Below are 19,366 nucleotides of genomic sequence, written 5' to 3'. Positions count from 1 at the left end.
AGGACGAGTAATTTTTTTTAATTTTATTTAATTTTGAAATCACTGTCAGGCAACACATCATCTCCCCTCAGGGGTCCATCCAAATATTGTGAATTTCCTTTTTGTGATTTTGAAAGTCTGCCATTGTTCTGCAAGCATTTTACAATAAGATTACATTTTGGTTTGTAATAAGACAACAAAGTACATCCTTACACTTCAATATAACAGTGTTTCTATAATCAAAGTGGAATAAGTCCTATGTATATAATCATTAGTAAGATTTTTGCATATATCTTATAAGTGCTGATTTAAGTACGATATTTCTGCCATGAAACAGTGCATCCTTGATTGTTTTAAAGATAATTGTGCTTTATAGTAATATAACTAAATCACACAAAAAGACACAAATTTGAATTGAAAAGAATTAAACACTCAAAACTTATAACTTTCAAGGTACAGTTAAGCTTCACGATTGACAAACCTTCTGTAATTCCTCCATGATGTTGTGGTACTGGTCTGGTTTATATAGTTTCAAAGGCAAATGCAAATTGATTCATTAATTTCTCACAGTGTTAACATGCATTAAGAGGGAACTCCAGGTTTAGATTAACACGTGACTGATTCTTTAATGTGTAATAGTATCACGGCCAACAGTTACACTCTGAGGAAAGAGTGGAGAAATGGCTCCTTAGGCCACCGTACAGGTAATGATGTACTTGGGCAGAGCCTGGTAACCACTGAATATGACAGAGAGGTCAGGTCCTCCACTCACACTGTCGAATATTTGTGGGTGTGTCCCCACAACTGGTAGAATGAGACCTGGTCTGCCAGGGGTGGAGTTTCCTGTCAGCACCTCGGCCTCCACAAGGTACAAGTACGTCTCATTGCGCTCCTTCCACACTTCCATGGCTTTCCTCACTGTGCCAGCAAAGTAGATACCCTCTCCATAAGCTGGGTCTGTAAACGGACAAACACAAAAAACTGGTTATAATCTATGACCACGTCTGTCCTGAGAGATCTGATTACAAGTGGTCAGCACTAAGTACAGGTCTGAATGCACTTAAAAACGTTCTGAGATGTGGCAACAATCTTTTAGTTGCCTGAACGCAAATGCATCCTGGTCCACCAGCTGACGTCCTCTGACCTGCTACAGTTTAAACGCACTGTAACACTTCTCAGTGTCCATATGTCGATACGTTTGGAGCCCCCGCCACAATCTCAACACTGATCACCATGGAATGAACATTATTTTTCTTAAATGGGGAAAACCCTTTCTTTAAAGCTGCACACATTCATTCATTCAGTCAGTCCGCTCCTTCTCTCTCGCTAAGAATCTGGTTACATTATCAAATGCTTCATACCTGCAGGTGGTGCGTACTCTGCATGGAATCCAATATGGCTGACCATCTCGCAGAACTGTGAAGGTATAAGCTGAAACATGTTTCGATGAGTGGAACATTGTAGCTGTTGTTTCTTGGCGTCAAACATCTTCCTCAGCGTCGGGTTCTCCACTTTCTCCAACTAGATATACGAAAAATTCCACCTGAGTCAAGCACTGGTGAACAATAAGACATAAGATATGGAGCACTTCCAGCAGAGACAGTTACACATACTGTACCTTCAACATGCACAGCCCCTCCTTTATGAGAACAGATGCTCTTTCTGAGAACAAAACGTCGCGAACATCAACTGGCGTTCTTTCAAAGGTCACCTTCTCGGTGGAGAAGGGGAGCATGGCGCGCTCTTCCTCTCGGACAAATTCTCTCTGGATGTTGCAGAGCATGGCCTCCACCTGCAAGGCGGCCACGACAATTTCCTCATGTGAATCCCCGTTCACCGTTATGTCTGCATGACCTTTGTCAAAGGACTCCTTGATGTCGATGGTCTCTTTGGTCGACAGACGGGTCAGCTGCAGATATTCCTCCTCGCCAAAGCAAAGAATGAAGTTGTTACGGATGGTGACGCGGTGAGAGGAATGGAAAAGGCACCAGAGCCATCGTTCAGCCTCGAGCCTCGACTCAGGACTGCCATACAGGCTGATCTGTGGAGCGGCGGGTTTGCTGACAGGGAAGTGATCTCTGTGCTCCAATGCTGGTGGAGCAGACACACAGGTAACAATCACTGCCACAGTTCAGGATTAGCTGCTTTTTAGTGATTGCAGAAATAGGATTAATCAAACATGCATTCCCCACTGTACGGATGATTTTTACATTTGCTGTCCTACTCTTGCGTTTCTGGTTTGTACTACAACTCCAGAACTGTTACAGGGAACTACAACAGCAACCAAGATTCTATGTATTCCGTTATTTAAACATTTCTTACACAACACATAAATAAGCAGCACTATACAAATATCTTTCTACTTTAACAGGAATATTATTGCTATAAGTTGTGGTGAAGGTGTGGCCTACTTTGTAGAGGCAACTTGCACATTCTTACAATTAACCTTAACATTTTGCAAGAATTATTAAAAGTTCCTCAAATTTTCTTCCCACAGAAGCTAATATTTTTAAGACCGTAATTACTGCAAATATGGGAAGTGCATATCTTCTTCTATTACTCTCAGTAAAATACTTAAACACTTGCATTGAAAGGTCATCTTTTTCATCAGTTAATGTTAATAGAAATATGGTGTTGTTACCCTGTGTAAAGCCGGGATCAGGGGCTTTTTGCTGGAAAGATCTCATCGCTGTCTCAAAAGCCTGGAAAGACAAAGTCATTAAGTCATCTTTCTATCACGATAACTGTCGAGGCGTCTCTATTCAATCTGCCTGCAGTGGGCACACGTACACACGGTAATAACATTCTAATATCGCAAAAGCATTAATACAACCTTATATGTGTCTACTTCCGATGGAAATATGACAAAGTGAACTTCAAAGGTTGGCAGGGACTTCTTGGCAAACTCCTTCACTGCTTCAGTCATGACATCGGTGACTTGTGTTTTACTGAGGCCGTAGCCTCCTGTGCCGATGGCGGGGAAGGCAATTGACCTGTGCTTATTTGAGACTGCGATACATAGGCAATCCAGGACTGACTTGAAAAGGACCTGTAATTAATGAACAAAGAGACATAGACAAATATACAGTAAATTAAGATTTTCCTGCTCACCAGATGATATATTTGTCTCTCACTTCAGCTATTTTTCAATATCATCCCTGCAACGAGCTGCATTTAATGCTACTCAGACTATGTGCTCTCTGGATATACCAAGGAAAAAGGAACTCTTGCAAGTTGTGCAAGATATTTTTTCAATGTGAAAAGTTTAGTCTAAATTACATCATTTGTTCCTTTAGATAAGTCAGATAATTAATATTACACATGACGATTTAATATTTTCCTCTTTTACTTATATTAGAATCATGACCTACCTCCCGTGTTGACAAGTCAAAAGTGTGAAACACCTCTTTACATTTCAGGGAGTAGCCTTTTGTGATGATCACTTTTCCTTTTGGCTTGGCTCTGTGAAGCTCTCTTTGCATTTCAGCTCCTGCTTTCTTCAATAAAGCTTTGGAGACGACACCGTAGCTCAAGTTTCTGTCTGATGATGTGCTGTTTACGATGACGTCCGTCTGAGGGAATCCAAAAACAAGAATAAACAAGGTGAATAAAAATACAGAAACTCATGCTCCCATACCTGCTGCCACCGCTGCAGTTTTTTTCACAAAAGTTCCTGGATCCAAATCCCCAAAATTGAACTCCTTGGCCGAGGTTTACAGTTAATCACATTCTTACTATAATTCTATTTCAAATTAGAGCAAAACCAAGCAAGAATTTGTGAATATTTCAGCTGCATGTGTCACATGACTCTTCCGGTCTTATGATGAGGGAATGATCATATTTGGAGAATCCTTTTACCCCTAATAATGTTTAACTAGAAATAATCAATGTTTAGAAAAGCCTTCTAATTGCAGTGCATAAAATAAGTACATAATAGGTTTAATAAACAATCAAGACAGATGTCAGATTCATACCTCCTGTTCCTCAATTCGACCCCACTTCAGTGTCAGTTGGATATTTCCAAACTGGACTGTAGGAGTGGAGCTTTTGGCCGCTCCTTCTCCTGCTCCTGCTCCTGCTACCTCGCTGTACGTTTTGTGGGAAAGTAGCTCACAACAGGCCCTTTCCATTTCCTTTACTGTGGGGTCGTCGTTGTTCACAAGGAGGATCTCCTCAGGAAGATATTGTCTATCGGAGTTCTCATAGTACTCTTTCACAGTTGACACTATGGTGTCCGCACAGAGTGGCAGGGGGAAGTTGAACAGTCCCGAGCTTATAGCAGGAATGGCGACAGTCTTCAGGTGGTTTTCTTTAACTCTGTCCAGAATGCTCCTGATGGCCTTCTGCAACAGCGGTTTAGCCTTTGAAATTTCATACTTTGATGGGTTTGCTGTTAAGGAAGGGCCCACAGCGTGAATTATCTTCTTACAGGGTAGGAGGCCAGCAGCACAGACAATTGCATCTCCTGTTTTCAGATCCCCCTTCTGTCTGATGTAATCGTTGCTGTCCTGTTGGATCTGCGGACCCCCCCTGCTGGACAGAGCTTGAGCGAGGCCGCCCCAGTGTTGAAGCTTGTCATTGGCAGCATTCACGACGGCATCCACGCAGACATTTGTAAGATCGTCCTTCCACACAGATAACTTGATGCCTGCACTCAGCACGCCGGCAAACCTCTTCTCTGAAACAACGGTTTTCTGCGGCACAAGGGACGGAACACTTCCGGAAGCCACCTCCTCAATGATGGCCGTGCATCCGAATTTGCTGTGGAGGATGTCGCCCAGGGCCGGTCCACATTGCCTCACAATGTGAACAGAAGGCCCGTGAAGAGAGATAATCAGATTACCGGCCATGGCTCCTAAATAGTGCTACGAAAAAAGTAAGTAGGTGTGAGTAAATCATACAATGACATCACTGTCTGGTTAATATATTTGACACTCTGTGTTGTCACCCTTATTTCGATCATCTCTAGTAATCATCCTATTACTATACTTATACTACTCATAATATTCTGTTTGTAGTGGCAGGTGCATATTATTTACATATCTCTCTACATTTATTTATAGTTGTTGCATGAAAACTGAGGTGTCAGGTCTAAATAACATTTAATCTTAACCTACTGGCCGTGCTGGGATGCAGCAGAGTACATTTACTTCATTAATGTAATCAAGTACATTTTTCATGTATCTATTCTGTACACTTTTACTCAAGTAGAAAGTTTGATGTACTTTGAGTACATTATGTCTATTTCTTTGTACTTTTACCAAGGACTCAGTAAGTAGGGGTGCTGAGGGGGCTGCAGCACCTCCTACTGGCAGTCGATTGTAACTGAAAGGCCAAATTGTCCAAACATCAATAAAAAACTGAATTTCTCAATTAACCTTTCTGGAGTAAAATTTTGAGGCTAGCACAATAGTAGGCATGTATATTTTATTTTATTATTGTTATTATCCTTCTTGAATTTAATGTTTGGAACATTCATTCAGTATTTTCTGTAACCTCTGATGCACATATGTAGAATTTGTCATAGATGTGTAGACAATAGACACAAACAGAAAGGATTGTGGATTTAAGTGGTGGAAATAGTGGGTTAGACAAAGAATATCTGATTATTTTATTTTACTTTTCTTCCCTCACATTGATATAGATTAAATCTAGTGTCCGGGAGTCCTGCTCATAATGAATTAATTTGACCGACAAGCACTTTTTTGGCCTTTTCTAGTGTAAACTGTTGTGAAACTGTTATACAATGCTGCACACAATTTAAATGATACAAAAATCAGGAATATTGTGCTGCATTCAACATTATATTTAAATATATTATTTTGTACTTCCTGAACTGGGTGACCCAATTACAACTAGAAACATTTGCAGTTTTCTATCACTCCATGAGAGGGAGACAGAGATCAGTTTTTCTGCTTTAGTGTACATGAAAGTTATGTGAAAAAAGAAAACAAGAATCAACGTTAAGAAACTATCCAGGTGGGGGGGGGGGGGCGGTTTGAAGTTAAAATACTAACATAATATTCCTACTGTTGTCTCACTACTGTCCACATTCATCCTCTGTTGCATTGGCAGCGTTTAGACTCGTTGAAGTTGGTTAAAGTTGAACAACTTCACTCACTGGTTGACATTCAATGGTGCATCGTTGTCTCCGTCTTTCTACGTTTCTGCGAGAAAGTTTCTACGCGAACTCATCCGCCATTTTCTCTCACCTCGACCTGTTGTCAGCGCGAGCGACCTGACGCAGCGCACGAGACCAAACTGACCACACACCTGTCCGTTTAACGTTGGTTTTTAATGTCTACGTTAAAAGATGAAGTTTACGGAGTAAAACACACTCACCTGCTTTCTGCTGGAAGGTTCCGAGGAGGACGAGGCAGAAAGTGAAAGTAAAAAGGGGATTCGCCAAAATGGGGGAAAAACTGATGCGTTTCCCAAGAAACAAAACAGAAAGTAACTGGGGCGCAGCGGCAGAAGCAGCCCGGACAGCAGACATGTCCGACGCGTATTCTTACCCGCTGCTCGTCGAGCTGGAAGAAAACGACTTTCCGAAAATCAAAATCAAGTTGCTGAAGTACTTCAACAGCAAGAAGTCCTGCGGCGGAGACTGCGAGGTGGACTACGAGAGTGGCAGCAGGATGGCGGGGCTGCGCTTCCGCACCGAGCAGGGTGGGCTCCGTCTAAGGCCTGGACTCAAACTAGAGAAATACAAAAGTGAAGTGACCTCCTCTTAACAATAAGTCCATCTTCTTCTTCTTCTTCTTCTTCTCCTTCACTCACAGACCAGAAAAATGTGCTGAGGAAAGACTCGCACCAGATCCAGTTGGATGAGGCTGTTCTGAAGATGACCGTTCGAGTCCCTCCAGATGAGAAGACTGCACCAGCAGCACCAGCAGCACCAGCACCAGCACCAGCAGCAGCAGCATCAGCACCACAGGTAAGTGAGGTGCAATGAAATGTCAGGGTTCCTGTGTGTGTATCCTGGATAAAGAGGTGTGAAAGTACTACTACTTTATTTGTTTTGAGAAGTGCCATATAAATAAAGATATTATCATCCCCCCCCCCCTTTTGGAAAACTCAATGAGCTTGAACTAGGAACAATTTTCAAAGTATATTCAATGAGGTGTGGCTTTGAATCAAAGCTATAGAGCAAACAGTAAAGAAGGAATTGAGCATGGACTTATAGTTGAACCCTCTTTGTAAATTGTGGCTGCTTCATGATCCCTGATTTAGAAATCAGGGACAGGAACAGAAATTGTTAATATACAGCAAAACATTTGACAAATCTGAGGTTAATCAATTATGTGTTTTACCTCCTTACTGTGCTTATACAATGCATAGTATATCAATATACTGTATATTGAGCTTTAGGCCCAGGCTTATGTGAGAGCACATGAGTCATAACTCAAGGCCGTGCTGGACGCTGTGTTCTTTGCTCATTTTACTTCCTGCTGTTTGGAAGCTGGTAATTAAACAAGGGATACGCCTTTCTGTGATATTTACTTGACCCAGTTGATGATTGAATTAACGTGTAACTTGTCTGATTGGACATTTAGCTGTATGAGGTGAAACTGGTTACACAAGAAGACAAATTAAAACACAGTTGTGACTTAAATCATTTTTTTGTGTACTGTCAGAAACGGGAAGTTCCATCGGATAATGTCAACAAGAAATGTAAGTCACACCAGTATGTTTCTTACTCTGTGACTATTTTTGTGTTTGTTTGTTACAGATAAATTAACTCAGACTTGCAGTGTCAAACCACACACACACAGTTAGTTTCAGTTTTGCTTCTCTCCACCCTGCCCTTTGTCTCTCTCTCTTTTTCTTTTGCTTAGTTGTATCATGTTTGGGTTGATATTCAGGCTTCATATGAACCTTAATTACAGGAAACTAAATAAGCACAGCCCTTTAGTGTCGAAATTGTTTGAAACTGTGATCCATCAGAAAGGAATGTGTATTGATGCAGCTCAGATAATGAAACCGACTGCTGCTGATTTCCTGTAAATCATCTGCCTTCACTGTAAAAGGGATCCGTGGGCAGAAATTGAATATAAAATAATCCTGGTGGTGTTTCCTCGTGTGTTTCATCTAAATTGTATGAATTGTTGTTTTCTTTACCCTAGAATGGCCCTTTATATTTAATTACTTTATATTTACATCGGGAGTGGGTCCTCTCTACAGAGGCCGCCATGTTTTTTACAGTAGCTGAGACTCTGGAAAAATGGCTTATGAGCTAACACCCAGAATAAGCTTTCCCACAAATAAGACATTTCATTAATTGTTTGTGTTACTCTATTATCTTACTTCATTAAGAAATGTGTGTTCAATCACTTACTCTTCATCAACTCACAGCTGAAGTTCAGGCGGAGGCCAAAGGCAGAGACGATGTAGCAGCAGAGGAAACGCTGTGCTCCACCTCGGCTGTTTTAGGGAATGTTTCTGAGGACATGAGCCTGGAGTTTTTGGAGATGCTGGTGGAGAACATTATGAAGGAACCGAAATCCCCATCTGCCTCTTTCACGTTGGAAATCATTCATGGCATCTCCTCTGTTGTGGTTACTTTCGAGAGTGGAAAAGGTATTTGCTTACTGTGTGTGTGTTGTGTGTGTTTATGCGTGTAATAATAGTTCAAAAAAACACAACTTGTACAGAGGTTGCCTTTCAATTGAGCGCATCGGTATCATCTTCAGCATATCTCTTATTATAATAATGCTAAAAAATAAAAATACCAAGTAAATTTTTGGGAGATATTTACAGCACGACACACCATGATAAACTGATGACACTTAACCCTGAATCCTTAACCCTAACATGATCAATGCAGTCAGGGAGACAACACCAAGCTGAACTACACCATAAATTAGATCCTGCGGGTACTAAGAAATTACTTTTCTGCATTTTCTCAGACCACTATAAAACATCCTCACCATCCTAACCATGAAGAGTTACATACTATTGCCAACAAAAACAAATGCATGATGTCCTGTATCTGCCAAATTCTACTTTATTGATCAATTGCAACAATAGAACCGGAAAAACGTATCATTAAAGAGTTTTCTTATTGACTCTTTTAAGGTAATATAAAAAAATTGTGTTTATCTCAAAACATGTGTTGTATGAACCCTCAACTCCTCCTTGGCAAAGATGTTGGTGCCATTTTATGAAAGGTATATTCGGGCCGTATTGAAGAAAAAAAGGTTTTGAGAATATGTTGTGAAAAAGTGATATTACGAGATTTAAGGCATAATTTAAAGTGAAAAAATGTCATTATTATGAGGAAAAAGCCATTATACTACAATACAATATATTACTTTTAGTAAACAAGCAGCAAGGAGAACCCGTGCTCTCCGAGTTTCACTCCATCTGGATCGAAAATATTGAACCAATCTCATTGTTTCTTGAGAAACTATAACCATCTTCACAGCAGGAGATTCTCTGCTCCGGCAACAACACATAAATCTCTGGAGTGTTCAGGTGAGGGGTGGTGCAGCAGACAGAGGCAGGATGTAACGTATTAATTATTATTATTATATATAATTCTGCTGCAGAGATCGCGACAAATCGACATTGGCGTCTGCCCTTATCACCAAAAGAGAAACTCTGCAGAAAGTCCGGAGGCTCTCACTCAGACATTTGGATCTCAAGAATTACGCTTTTGGCGGAAAGCAGCTTATGAAATCCCTTTGAATATCACACAGTTGTAACCAACGATTTACAGTCGACCACCATCAAACATTTTCTTCTCCACAAAAGAGGCAATTTCCTCCAAGCGTGTGTGGTTCTTTCTTTGAAATAGACACAGTTTCTTACACAACCTTTTAGAGCCCTGACACTACCACATTAATGTGGTGCTCATGTGCCGAAAGATCAAGTAACATGAAACCTATACTAATGTATAACTTAATAAGATGCTACACATTCCTCATTTTAACACAGACAACAAGCTGCTCATTTGATCCCCTTGTATAATGATTCGTAGCCTAAAATTATAACTTAATTCTCATAATATTATGACTTTATTGTAGGTAAAAATTCATATTACTACGACTTAATTCTCGTTCAATTTTGATTTCGTTCTCATCTTACCACTACTACTACTTTTTAATCACTATCCCACAGAAAGCGCTGACTTTGTGGCAAGATGCCCTCAAAACAGGATGTTCACAAGTAAGGGATTGTCAGTCCGGCCTCTTGAAGTCACTAAGCAAGTTGCAATCGAAGACACCCAAAAGTTCGAGAAAGATTTCCTCCACCTGTATTTCGAGAATGCAGGTGGGGATGTGGAAAGTGTTCTGCTTAATGAAGGGGAACAGTTTGTCGTCACCTTCAAAGACAATCAAGGTAACACAGTTATAGTACACGTTGAATATTACTGTGTCCGTATAAATGCAGCACAATGATAATCAGAGATTACCACCTTTATATCAATTCTGGACATTTGACAGTTAATGTTTTTTTTCTATAGCTGCTCAGAAAGTCGTGAAGGAGAAGCAACACATCCGACAGGAAGAGATCAGAGTTTATCCTTTCTATTCATCTTTGGGAGCAGCTCTCTATGGCAAAGACAGGCCCTCCTTAAAACTCCCCGCTGCCATCTCTGAACCCACTGACAATGCTGTGTGGAGATACCTAAATGACCATAAATCAGCATTAGAGACCATTCACAGTGACTTAGCTAAACACTTCTGTAATGTAAAACACGAAGGATCTGCTGTGGTCTTGAGCCCCGTACCTTCAATTCTTGGCCAAAAAGATGCCAAAGCCATCATTAAAGAGTGGAGCAGTACCGTGGGGTCAGCCTTTGCACAAGCTATGTCAAAATTCAAATCCCTGAAGTTTCAGCCGGATTCAGAGGTATTGGAAGAGTCTGTGAAGAATATCAGACACATGCTACAGAACAAGGATGTGACTTTAGTGCATGATAAAGCCAGCGGTGTCTTGTCAGTGGTTGGCTTTGTGGATGATGTCAATAAACTGGAGCAAAGTCTTCGTAAAACCATCAACAAAATTGAGAGAAGGGTGCAGAGGGAGAAAGCGATGAAGACCGATGTCATCAAAGTGTCCCCATCAATATTCCACCTCCTGTGTCAAGATGGTCTTCAGGACAAATTGATACGTTTGTACCCAGAACTCAAAATGTCATTCACAAAAGACAGTCCAGATTTGACTGTAACTGGTTTAAGAGATGAGATTTTGGAAGCAGACAAAGTGATACGTGAAGCAAAAAATTCATTAAAACGAATGAATTTAGAAATGGAAACATCTGTGCTTGACTTGCTGAGGTTGGAAGAGCAAGATGAGCTTACAAAGGCCCTGCTGACATCTGACGGAATAGATGCAGCATTTGAGATCAGTGCACAGAGAGTGGAGCTCCTTGCTTTTTCTGACAGAGATCTGACCAAAGCTGAAGACCATCTGAAAAAGCTTTTGATGTCTCAGAACATCAGTGTAGAAGATTGCAGTGTCCTGAAGACTCTGGCATGGCAGGATCTGGTCAGACAATTACAAGATGCCAACAGCAAGTCATGCAGGAGACTCCAGGTCCTCTGCACTGGTAAACAAGTTGTTGTGAGTGGCCACAAGAGTAATGTCATGAATGTCAGCAGTGCGCTTGAGAACTTCTTAAAGCAGAATGCCAAAGTTGAAGAAAGTGTTGATGTCAAGCCCGATGCCATCATTGAGTACATTAAAAAATGCAAAACATCTTTTTTGGAGCAATTCAAAGACAAAGTGACAGTGTCTTTCAGAAACGAGGCCATCTGTCTCAATGGTTCCAGAGTTGATGTCACACATTGCAAGACCTTAGTTGAAAACTTGGTCCAGTCTTTGATCTTTGAAAGTGTAAACGTCACCAAACCTGGGGTGAAGAAGTTCTTCCAGGATAAAGAAGCTATGTACGTGACCTCACTGTTTGCCAACACTGGCTGCTTGGTCCAACTAGTTGATGAGACAGGTGGTGGGCAGAATGATTTGGCCCAAAGCCAGGGACCAAAACCTGTATATCGGCTTCAGACATCTGATGGTGTTGAAATAGCTGTTTGCAAGGCAGATCTGTGCAGTTACCCAGTGGACGCAGTTGTCAATTCTTCTAATCAGCAGCTGAAACACGACGGGGGTCTTGGAGCAGCACTGTTGAATGCTGCTGGACCTCAGTTGCAGGTTGAATGCGACAAAATAATTAACCAGAGAGGACAGCTCAAGCCTGGAGACTGTGTCATTACTGATGCTGGAGGACGGCTTTGTTGCAAAAAAATTATCCATGCATTTGGACCCGTCTTTGATCCATCTGCACCCCAGAAGTCTCAGGCACAGTTGAAAAGAGCTGTTAAAGGAAGCTTGGAACTTGCTGAAAGGCATGGCTGCATCACTGTGGCTCTGCCCACCATCAGCAGAACCCAAAGCTTTCCTCTTGATTTGTGTGCGCTGACCATCATCAAGGCAGTGAAGGAACACTGTGATGAGAAGTATAATGACAACACCCTGAAGGAGATCCATTTGGTGAACAATGATGACGCTGCTGTTCAGGCTATGGAGAGAGCTGTCAAAAGTGAATTTGGAAATAGTGGAGTCACTCTTCAAACCGTGTCTCCAAGTCTGACACAGGCTAGATCTACCCAATCTGACCCAAACTGCTTGGGTCAAGTGACAACCAAAGAGGGCTTGAATATCACTCTTACTCAAGGAAACATCCAGGATGCCACGGTAAATAGAATTTAAAAATGTTTCTAGTTAAACATGCTTACAGAGTGTGACGACAAAATACTAGAATAGAATTAAAGCTAGGGTTGGTAAGCGTGAAAAAAGCTAGCAAGAGCAGACTACTCTTTGAAAAAATGCAACCGATACATCCCACTGTCTTCTCTGCTTCAGCAGTGTATGTCTCTCTGGCTGAAGACTGGTCATGTGCACTGAGTGCATGGGCAGGGTGCACGCTGGTTAGTGTCAGACCGGTACATCAGCCTATGGCGTCAATTAATTACCAGAATTATTGGTTGTGTTAACTACAGTCCCTCAAGAGCCACAGACACTTGGGACATGCTTTTTCGATTGTCACATGGCTATCAGGATGTGAAGAGGATTTCAATAAATACGTTAAAAAGTGTTTCAGAAACAACTTACCAACCCTACCTTTAAATACTGACTGATTGATCAGACTAACTCCCAGACTTTTGGTCTAATAAGGATGTTGTTAAATGAAGAACTGATAACATTGTTTTTCTTAGACTGAGGTGATTGTAAACACTACGTCTGAAGATCTTGAACTGAACAAAGGAGCAGTTTCAAATGCAATACTGCTCGCGGCCGGACCCAATCTTCAAGAGTTGATAAATGCCCAGAAGGCCAGAGGACATTTTGGTGAGGTCATTGTGACAGACGGCTGCCAACTGAAGAGCAAGAAAGTCTTTCATGCAATTGCACCTCATTGGGACAAGGGACAAGGCGCAACTGAAAAGGTAACATGCTCTATCATCTGAGTCTGTATTCAATACTGTATCATATGGAACATGCCTCAGATCTACAACTTTTCCTGCTTTTCTGATTTTAGGATTATACTATATTATACTTATTATTATATCTAAAATTGCATGGGATAGTAAGTGTATGCAGCAGTGTAAACTTTCAGTATGTGGTACATAGATTTTAAAAGCATCAATGCTTTGCCTCCCAGATCTTGAGTGCCATTTTCAAGAATTGCTTGGACAAGGCAGAGGACGCTGGCCTGACCTCCATTTCTTTACCTGCTGTCGGCACTGGAAACCTTTGTTTCCCAAGACACCTTGTCGCCTCTTCGATGTTGAGTGAAATCTCAGCGTTTAGCATGAAAAAACCTAAGCACCTGAAGGAGGTTGTCATTGTCCTTTATCCAGGCGATGCAAAGACAATCCAGGTAAGGAAACAGAAGAAGCTTTGGAGTAGGTCTGTGTTATTTTCCCATGGAAATTAACTTAATGACAAATCAGCGATGGTCAATTATGTCCATGTTTATGAACATCTGCTCTTGTAATGTTTTGGTGATGTATTGATAATATTTGTGAGTGTTTAGTGGAAGTTCTGATTCTGTCTACAGGCCTTTAAGGATGAATTTGACAAGGAGTTCCCCAGTGCCTCAGGTGGTCCAGCACCCACACGTTCCCCACAAAAAACCGGTAGGCAAACATCTTTTCAACATTTTTATGTGCAGTAAATATGCGATGCTTTTAGAAATGTAAGAAATCTGTAAAATGATTCAATTAAAAAATTATCTGAATGGATCAGTTATTCTCAAATGTATTTTTATTGATTATTTGGTTGATTTGCTGTTGATTTCTTTCCAGTGCAACAAGGTCCCTTCTCAAACGTTAAATCGAGCGCAGGAATGCATGAGACCAAAATGGGAGGCGTCACCATACAGGTGGTCACAGGAGACATAACCAAGGAGACCAGTGAGGTCATTGTCAACTCCTCCAATGAAAACTTTTCTCTCAAGTCAGGTAAATGACAGCGAGAAGAGGAATGTTTCAGCTATGCAGAACAACTACAATTTAAGTTGTATCCATACACGCTATCATATTATTTGATGTCTTTCCCTCCACTAGGAGTATCCAAGGCTATTCTAGAAGCAGCTGGTCAGGCTGTTGAAGGAGAGTGCCAACGCCTTGGTAATGAAACATTTACACTTAAAACTGTTATGACACTGTAACCCTGACTTGCCACAGTTAAACAATATTCTTGCTTAGTTCTGGGCATTGAATTATATCAAGATAAATAAATTCATTCACAATTAGTGCCTTGTAATTATTTATTTTAAGTTTAAATACTAATACAAATCCATTGTCTTCACCCTTAGGTGCCCTGCCCAACCAGGGCATGATAATGACCGATCCAGGTAACCTAAGTTGTAAGAAGATCCTCCACGTGATCGGACAGACCGACCCAGGAAAAATCAGAGCGGTTGTTAAAAGTGCACTTGAGATGTGTGTGAAAAAGGCCTACGCCTCTGTCTCATTACCTGCCATTGGCACAGGTGAGTCTGGAGTATATTATATGGAAAGTCTGAGTTTTAAATCAACTTGGAGATGATTTTATTGAAAAGTTGTGTTTACACATGAATTCTATTGATTCAGAGAGATTGAACAGTGTGTTTTTACAAGTGATGATTCCTGCACTGCCTTGTGCAACTTTGATTATGCTCTACCCTCTCAGGTCAAGGCAATGTACAGTCACGACAGGTGGCAGATGCCATGTTTGACGCGGTGATCGACGTGTTGAGCCAAAACACTCATGGCTCCCTGAAGACTATTCGGATTGTTATTTTCCAAGCACCGTTGCTGAACGAGTTCCACAGCAGTATGCAACCCAGAGCACAAAGCGCTGCCAGTAAACCCAGTGATAAGGATAGTGGGTGGTGGAAAAAAATCAAATGTAAGTACAGAACAGGGCTGTCACATTTTCTAAATATCAAATGCTTCTAGACTGCATAATTTGAAATCGAACAGGTTATTACAGTTTGAATATGAACCGCATGTTTTCGGATAGAAAGTGACAGCCCTTGTACAGAGAAGAGAATCATTTTTGTGTTCATGTTCCTTTAATCCATAGTCTGGTTTGAATGTGAGATGAATAATGTAGCGCTTGGAATTTGTTCTCACAGCATTCCTTGTGGGTGAAATTGCTGACAAGCCCCGTAAAGAAGAAGACTTTGTCATCACGCCAGTGGCATTCAACCCGGCTTGCTTCCACATCTGCGGGGACACACAGGCCAAAGTGGTCTCGGCCAAGCAGTGGATCAATGATCTGATAACCAAAGATCAAAACCAAAACACCATTAAAGACACCGCCATCCTCAGCTTTTCCGACGCGGACCACCAGCAGATTATTGACATCCAGAAGACCGTGGGCGTGAGCATCAGGATCGAAGGCAAGAAGGATCAGGTTGAATTAACCATTGAGGGATTCAGCAATGGCGTACTCAAAGCCACCGCAGAGATTTATACAATGATGAAAAAGGTGAAGGATGATGAGGACCTGAAGAAGTACATGGTGATGGTAAGCACAGTTGCAGACTGGCAGTACCAACAGCAAGGGCTCCAGTATCAAAGCTTTGATCCAATGACAAACTTCCAGCTTGAGCAAGCAATGCAAAAGAAGCGGACAGATGTAAAAGTCAACGTCCAAGGTCAAGACTACACCGTCACTCTGCCAAACGGACCGGCAACCAACAGAAAGGGAGACGCATTGCAGATAAGGAGAATTGACAAACTGAAAGGTATTTCACTGACTGATGAGAGTTCTGTCTGTTCTGTCTTCTTTCCCTGTTTTAGCACAATTTCACTTTTTGACCTCTCGAATTTTGTCTCTAGATGAAGTACCTGCGCACTGGGATGCTATGCCCCCAAACACTACGTGTGTGGCTGTCCCTATCCATGAGGAAACACCAGAGTACGGTGAAGTCCTGAATCTATTCCAGGCCTCGTGCAAACAAACAGTCATCAAGGTAGTCCTCATTTAAAATGTGCTGTATTTAAAACATCATGTTTTAGTGACACTGCTTTGTTACTAGAGCAGAAAGTTTTGTTGTGGAGATGTTTCAATACTAATGTTTTCCTTCCTGATAACAATTTGATACCTGTGCATTTAAAAAATAACAACATATATAACGTTTTTACAGGTGTATGCTACTAACCCTGTATGGAAGTGATGAATGCTATCATTGTAAACCCATTGAAAAACAAATACATACAGAGAGTGAATGTCATAGAACTTCTTTGATTACACTCCTGAAGTGGATCAATAATCTGGCTTCAAATCACCACCTCACGTCTGCATGTCCCTTCCCCCAAACATTTCCCTACACATGGGTCAGAGTTAGCGTACAAGTGTGCACATTCTCCCGTCAGGTTTGTTTTTATAGATCCTCACGTTTGCTTGAGAAGTGGCGTACGCATCTATCAGACCCTGTTTTGTGAATATGCATGTTATCCACGACACCAGGTCTTTTCGTATCGTCCAATTTAGAGTACGAAAAGAAAATTGCAATTTTTATCTGGGTGAAACAAATATACTTTTAAAATGTGCTATGGGATCGTCACAAATTTACTTTTCCCTCCTATTTAGATTGACAGGATCCAGAACCCTATGTTCTGGAAGAGCCTACAGATCAAGAAGCGTGACATTGAGCAGCGAAACGGTCATTCAAACAACGAGAGGCGTCTGTTCCACGGCACCACTGAGACCATAGTGAACACGATTAATGAAAATGGCTTCAACAGGGCTTACGCAGGAAAGAACGGTGAGAAGTTTATGATGAAAATATGGGACAAAGTTTCACCAGACTCTTCCTTTACCTTTATTGCTAAACTGAAATGGTTCAAAAACATTAATATTTTTTTTATTTTATTGAATATTCTGAACGCTAGTTGTTTTTCAGTTATTTCTTCATATTAACTTCAGCGAATGGAAGACATGCTCACAGATAAATTAAAACAAAACATTTTTGCTGCTGTTTCATTTTCAGCTGCTTGTTTTGGCAACGGCACGTACTTTGCTGTCAATGCCAACTACTCTGCCCAGGACACATACTCCCGGCCGAATCTGAAAGGGGAGAAGTGCATGTACCTCTGCCAAGTGCTGACCGGGGATTACGCGCTTGGACAAAGAAACATGGTCGTACCACCAGCCAAGAGCAACACGTCCCTTCAGTTGTACGACAGTGTCGTGGACAACATGGCTAATCCCAACATGTTCATCATCTTTCATGACGTCCAGGCTTATCCGGAGTATTTGATCACATTCAAGTAACGCCACGATGTTCTGACATAACAAGGACCAAATGTCTCCACATTTTATACTGCGTTAAAAACACTTAGTCTTTGTTTCACATCAGCTGAATAATCGCATTTGTTTTCCCATCTACTTGAGGTATTTGGTTAAAGAAGGTATTTAGTAATCAAGTAATAATCACAAGAGTCAGGAATCAGAGCCACATGGTGCCTTGGAAATGAACCATACATTAATCACATAACAATGTCAAGAAAGGCGAATGATTGCAAACAGATTTTTGTTTTTGCCTGTATGTTATTCTTTGTATAATCAAATCGATAATTGAGTGTCGAGAATGATGGACCTGCTCTCCTGAAGGAAATCATGGGATACAAACTGGTTTTGAAATTCAGATTAGCGATTACTTTTGGTTTTGAGAGGAGTATGGAAGTTAACTGCTGTTCCAATAAACGCGGTGTGCAATTAGAAGTTCATAAGAGCACACTTGCTTGTTCAGCGTTTTCTTTATTTGATTTAGAGTTGATAAGTCGAGCTTCACAGTTGTGTCCATTTATGTCTATTAGAGCACCACACATATGAAATTGTAGTATTGAAAGAAATATCAGTTTAAATATGTGTCAATTTCTTCAAATTTACATAGCCTTGTAGTACACACCAGGTAGAATATGTCAAACCCCAAAAAAGCACAAAGTTTGCTTCTCGGTGTGAAATTTGTGTTTTTCCTCTCAAGCTTTCAAAATAAAAGTGAATATTCAACCAGACACTAAGCTTTTGTTTCATCTCTTTTCTCCAGTTTAAGGCAATTGATTCTCTGAAATCATACATAATCACTTCAATGAACCTTTCATACAACTTTGAGATTCATCCAATTCAGATTTAATTATTTTAATTTATAACAGTAATATAAATATATGATTGTTACGATGTGGTAATAAAGTTTGGTCTCCTCAGGTTTCTCTGAAAGTACAGTGCGATATATTCATCATTGGGTGGAGGTGTTGTCAGCATTGCTCGAATCTCTGGCTCCATCTGCAGGACATACTGCAAGTGTGCATATACAGTCTTCCCTCCTGTTGCCAAGATAAGGAAAAGGAAAACCAGTTGAAATCCTGCATGTGTATGGGATGGAGTTTATGTGGACGTTTAAATAAAACCACGGGAGTCAGCGAATCTTGAGGAAAAGCATATTTTTCACCATCATTTCAGTTACACTGTATATTAATATTTAATTCAACTTTATTTGGATAGTGCAAAATTACAACACACATTATCTCAAGGTACTTTACATAGTAAGGTCAAGATATATATATATATATATATTTTACTGGGAGAAACCTCTAGAACGAGTTTTGTCGGCCATCTGCCTCGGCCAGTTGGGGGTGAGCGTGGTAAAGAGGGGAGGGATGATAATAATGATAATTGTTGTGTACTCACGCTATTATCGCCAATAATGAATACACGGGAGACACGGGAGACCTGCTCGTAAACCTGTATTAGTTTGTACACAGAACAGGGGATTGCAACAACGTAAGCACGTAACATAAAGGGGGCGTAACAGTGAGCGTGAAGGGACAAACTTAGGCGGTCAATACACAACATATCCCTCCCCCTTTACCTTTGATGC

The 19,366-nt window shown here is 41.0% G+C and overlaps 2 protein-coding genes across 6 annotated transcripts; one reads left to right on the top strand and one right to left on the bottom strand.

Moving 5' to 3' along the window:
• Nucleotides 1-2: 2 nt before the first annotated feature.
• LOC117755282 (protein mono-ADP-ribosyltransferase PARP9-like) lies at nucleotides 3-6,602 on the bottom strand. Of its 2 annotated transcripts, none has more exons than XM_034574948.1 (8): nucleotides 6,322-6,426; nucleotides 3,954-4,844; nucleotides 3,351-3,551; nucleotides 2,813-3,028; nucleotides 2,621-2,681; nucleotides 1,598-2,070; nucleotides 1,341-1,500; nucleotides 3-936 (listed from the first exon to the last, which is right to left on the bottom strand). In XM_034574948.1, exons 2-8 carry the CDS (start codon nucleotides 4,827-4,829, stop codon nucleotides 668-670), a joined length of 2,256 nt encoding a protein of 751 aa, XP_034430839.1. In that variant the 5' UTR covers nucleotides 4,830-4,844; nucleotides 6,322-6,426; the 3' UTR covers nucleotides 3-667. The 2 variants fall into 2 exon arrangements, with proteins under 2 accessions (XP_034430839.1, XP_034430840.1); XM_034574949.1 differs by lacking the exon at nucleotides 6,322-6,426 and adding an exon at nucleotides 6,495-6,602 and having other exon boundaries at nucleotides 572-936.
• On the top strand, nucleotides 6,344-17,956 carry LOC117755278 (protein mono-ADP-ribosyltransferase PARP14-like). Of its 4 annotated transcripts, XM_034574943.1 has the most exons (18): nucleotides 6,345-6,648; nucleotides 6,762-6,854; nucleotides 6,894-6,916; nucleotides 7,617-7,653; nucleotides 8,335-8,559; nucleotides 10,102-10,323; nucleotides 10,448-12,684; nucleotides 13,206-13,436; nucleotides 13,652-13,870; nucleotides 14,051-14,129; nucleotides 14,298-14,453; nucleotides 14,559-14,621; nucleotides 14,810-14,986; nucleotides 15,166-15,384; nucleotides 15,614-16,228; nucleotides 16,323-16,456; nucleotides 17,077-17,251; nucleotides 17,477-17,956. In XM_034574943.1, exons 1-18 carry the CDS (start codon nucleotides 6,390-6,392, stop codon nucleotides 17,758-17,760), a joined length of 5,448 nt encoding a protein of 1,815 aa, XP_034430834.1. In that variant the 5' UTR covers nucleotides 6,345-6,389; the 3' UTR covers nucleotides 17,761-17,956. The 4 variants fall into 4 exon arrangements, with proteins under 4 accessions (XP_034430835.1, XP_034430834.1, XP_034430833.1 ...); XM_034574944.1 differs by lacking the exon at nucleotides 6,894-6,916 and having other exon boundaries at nucleotides 6,344-6,648; nucleotides 6,762-6,879; nucleotides 7,613-7,653; nucleotides 14,307-14,453; XM_034574942.1 differs by lacking the exon at nucleotides 6,894-6,916 and having other exon boundaries at nucleotides 6,762-6,873; nucleotides 7,613-7,653.
• The last annotated feature ends 1,410 nt before the right edge of the window (nucleotides 17,957-19,366 follow it).

Source organism: Hippoglossus hippoglossus, chromosome 21, assembly GCF_009819705.1.
Source record: "Hippoglossus hippoglossus isolate fHipHip1 chromosome 21, fHipHip1.pri, whole genome shotgun sequence".
Lineage (NCBI taxonomy): Eukaryota > Metazoa > Chordata > Actinopteri > Pleuronectiformes > Pleuronectidae > Hippoglossus > Hippoglossus hippoglossus.
Note: the sequence above shows the minus strand (reverse complement) of the source record. Positions and strands in the feature narration are given on the sequence as shown.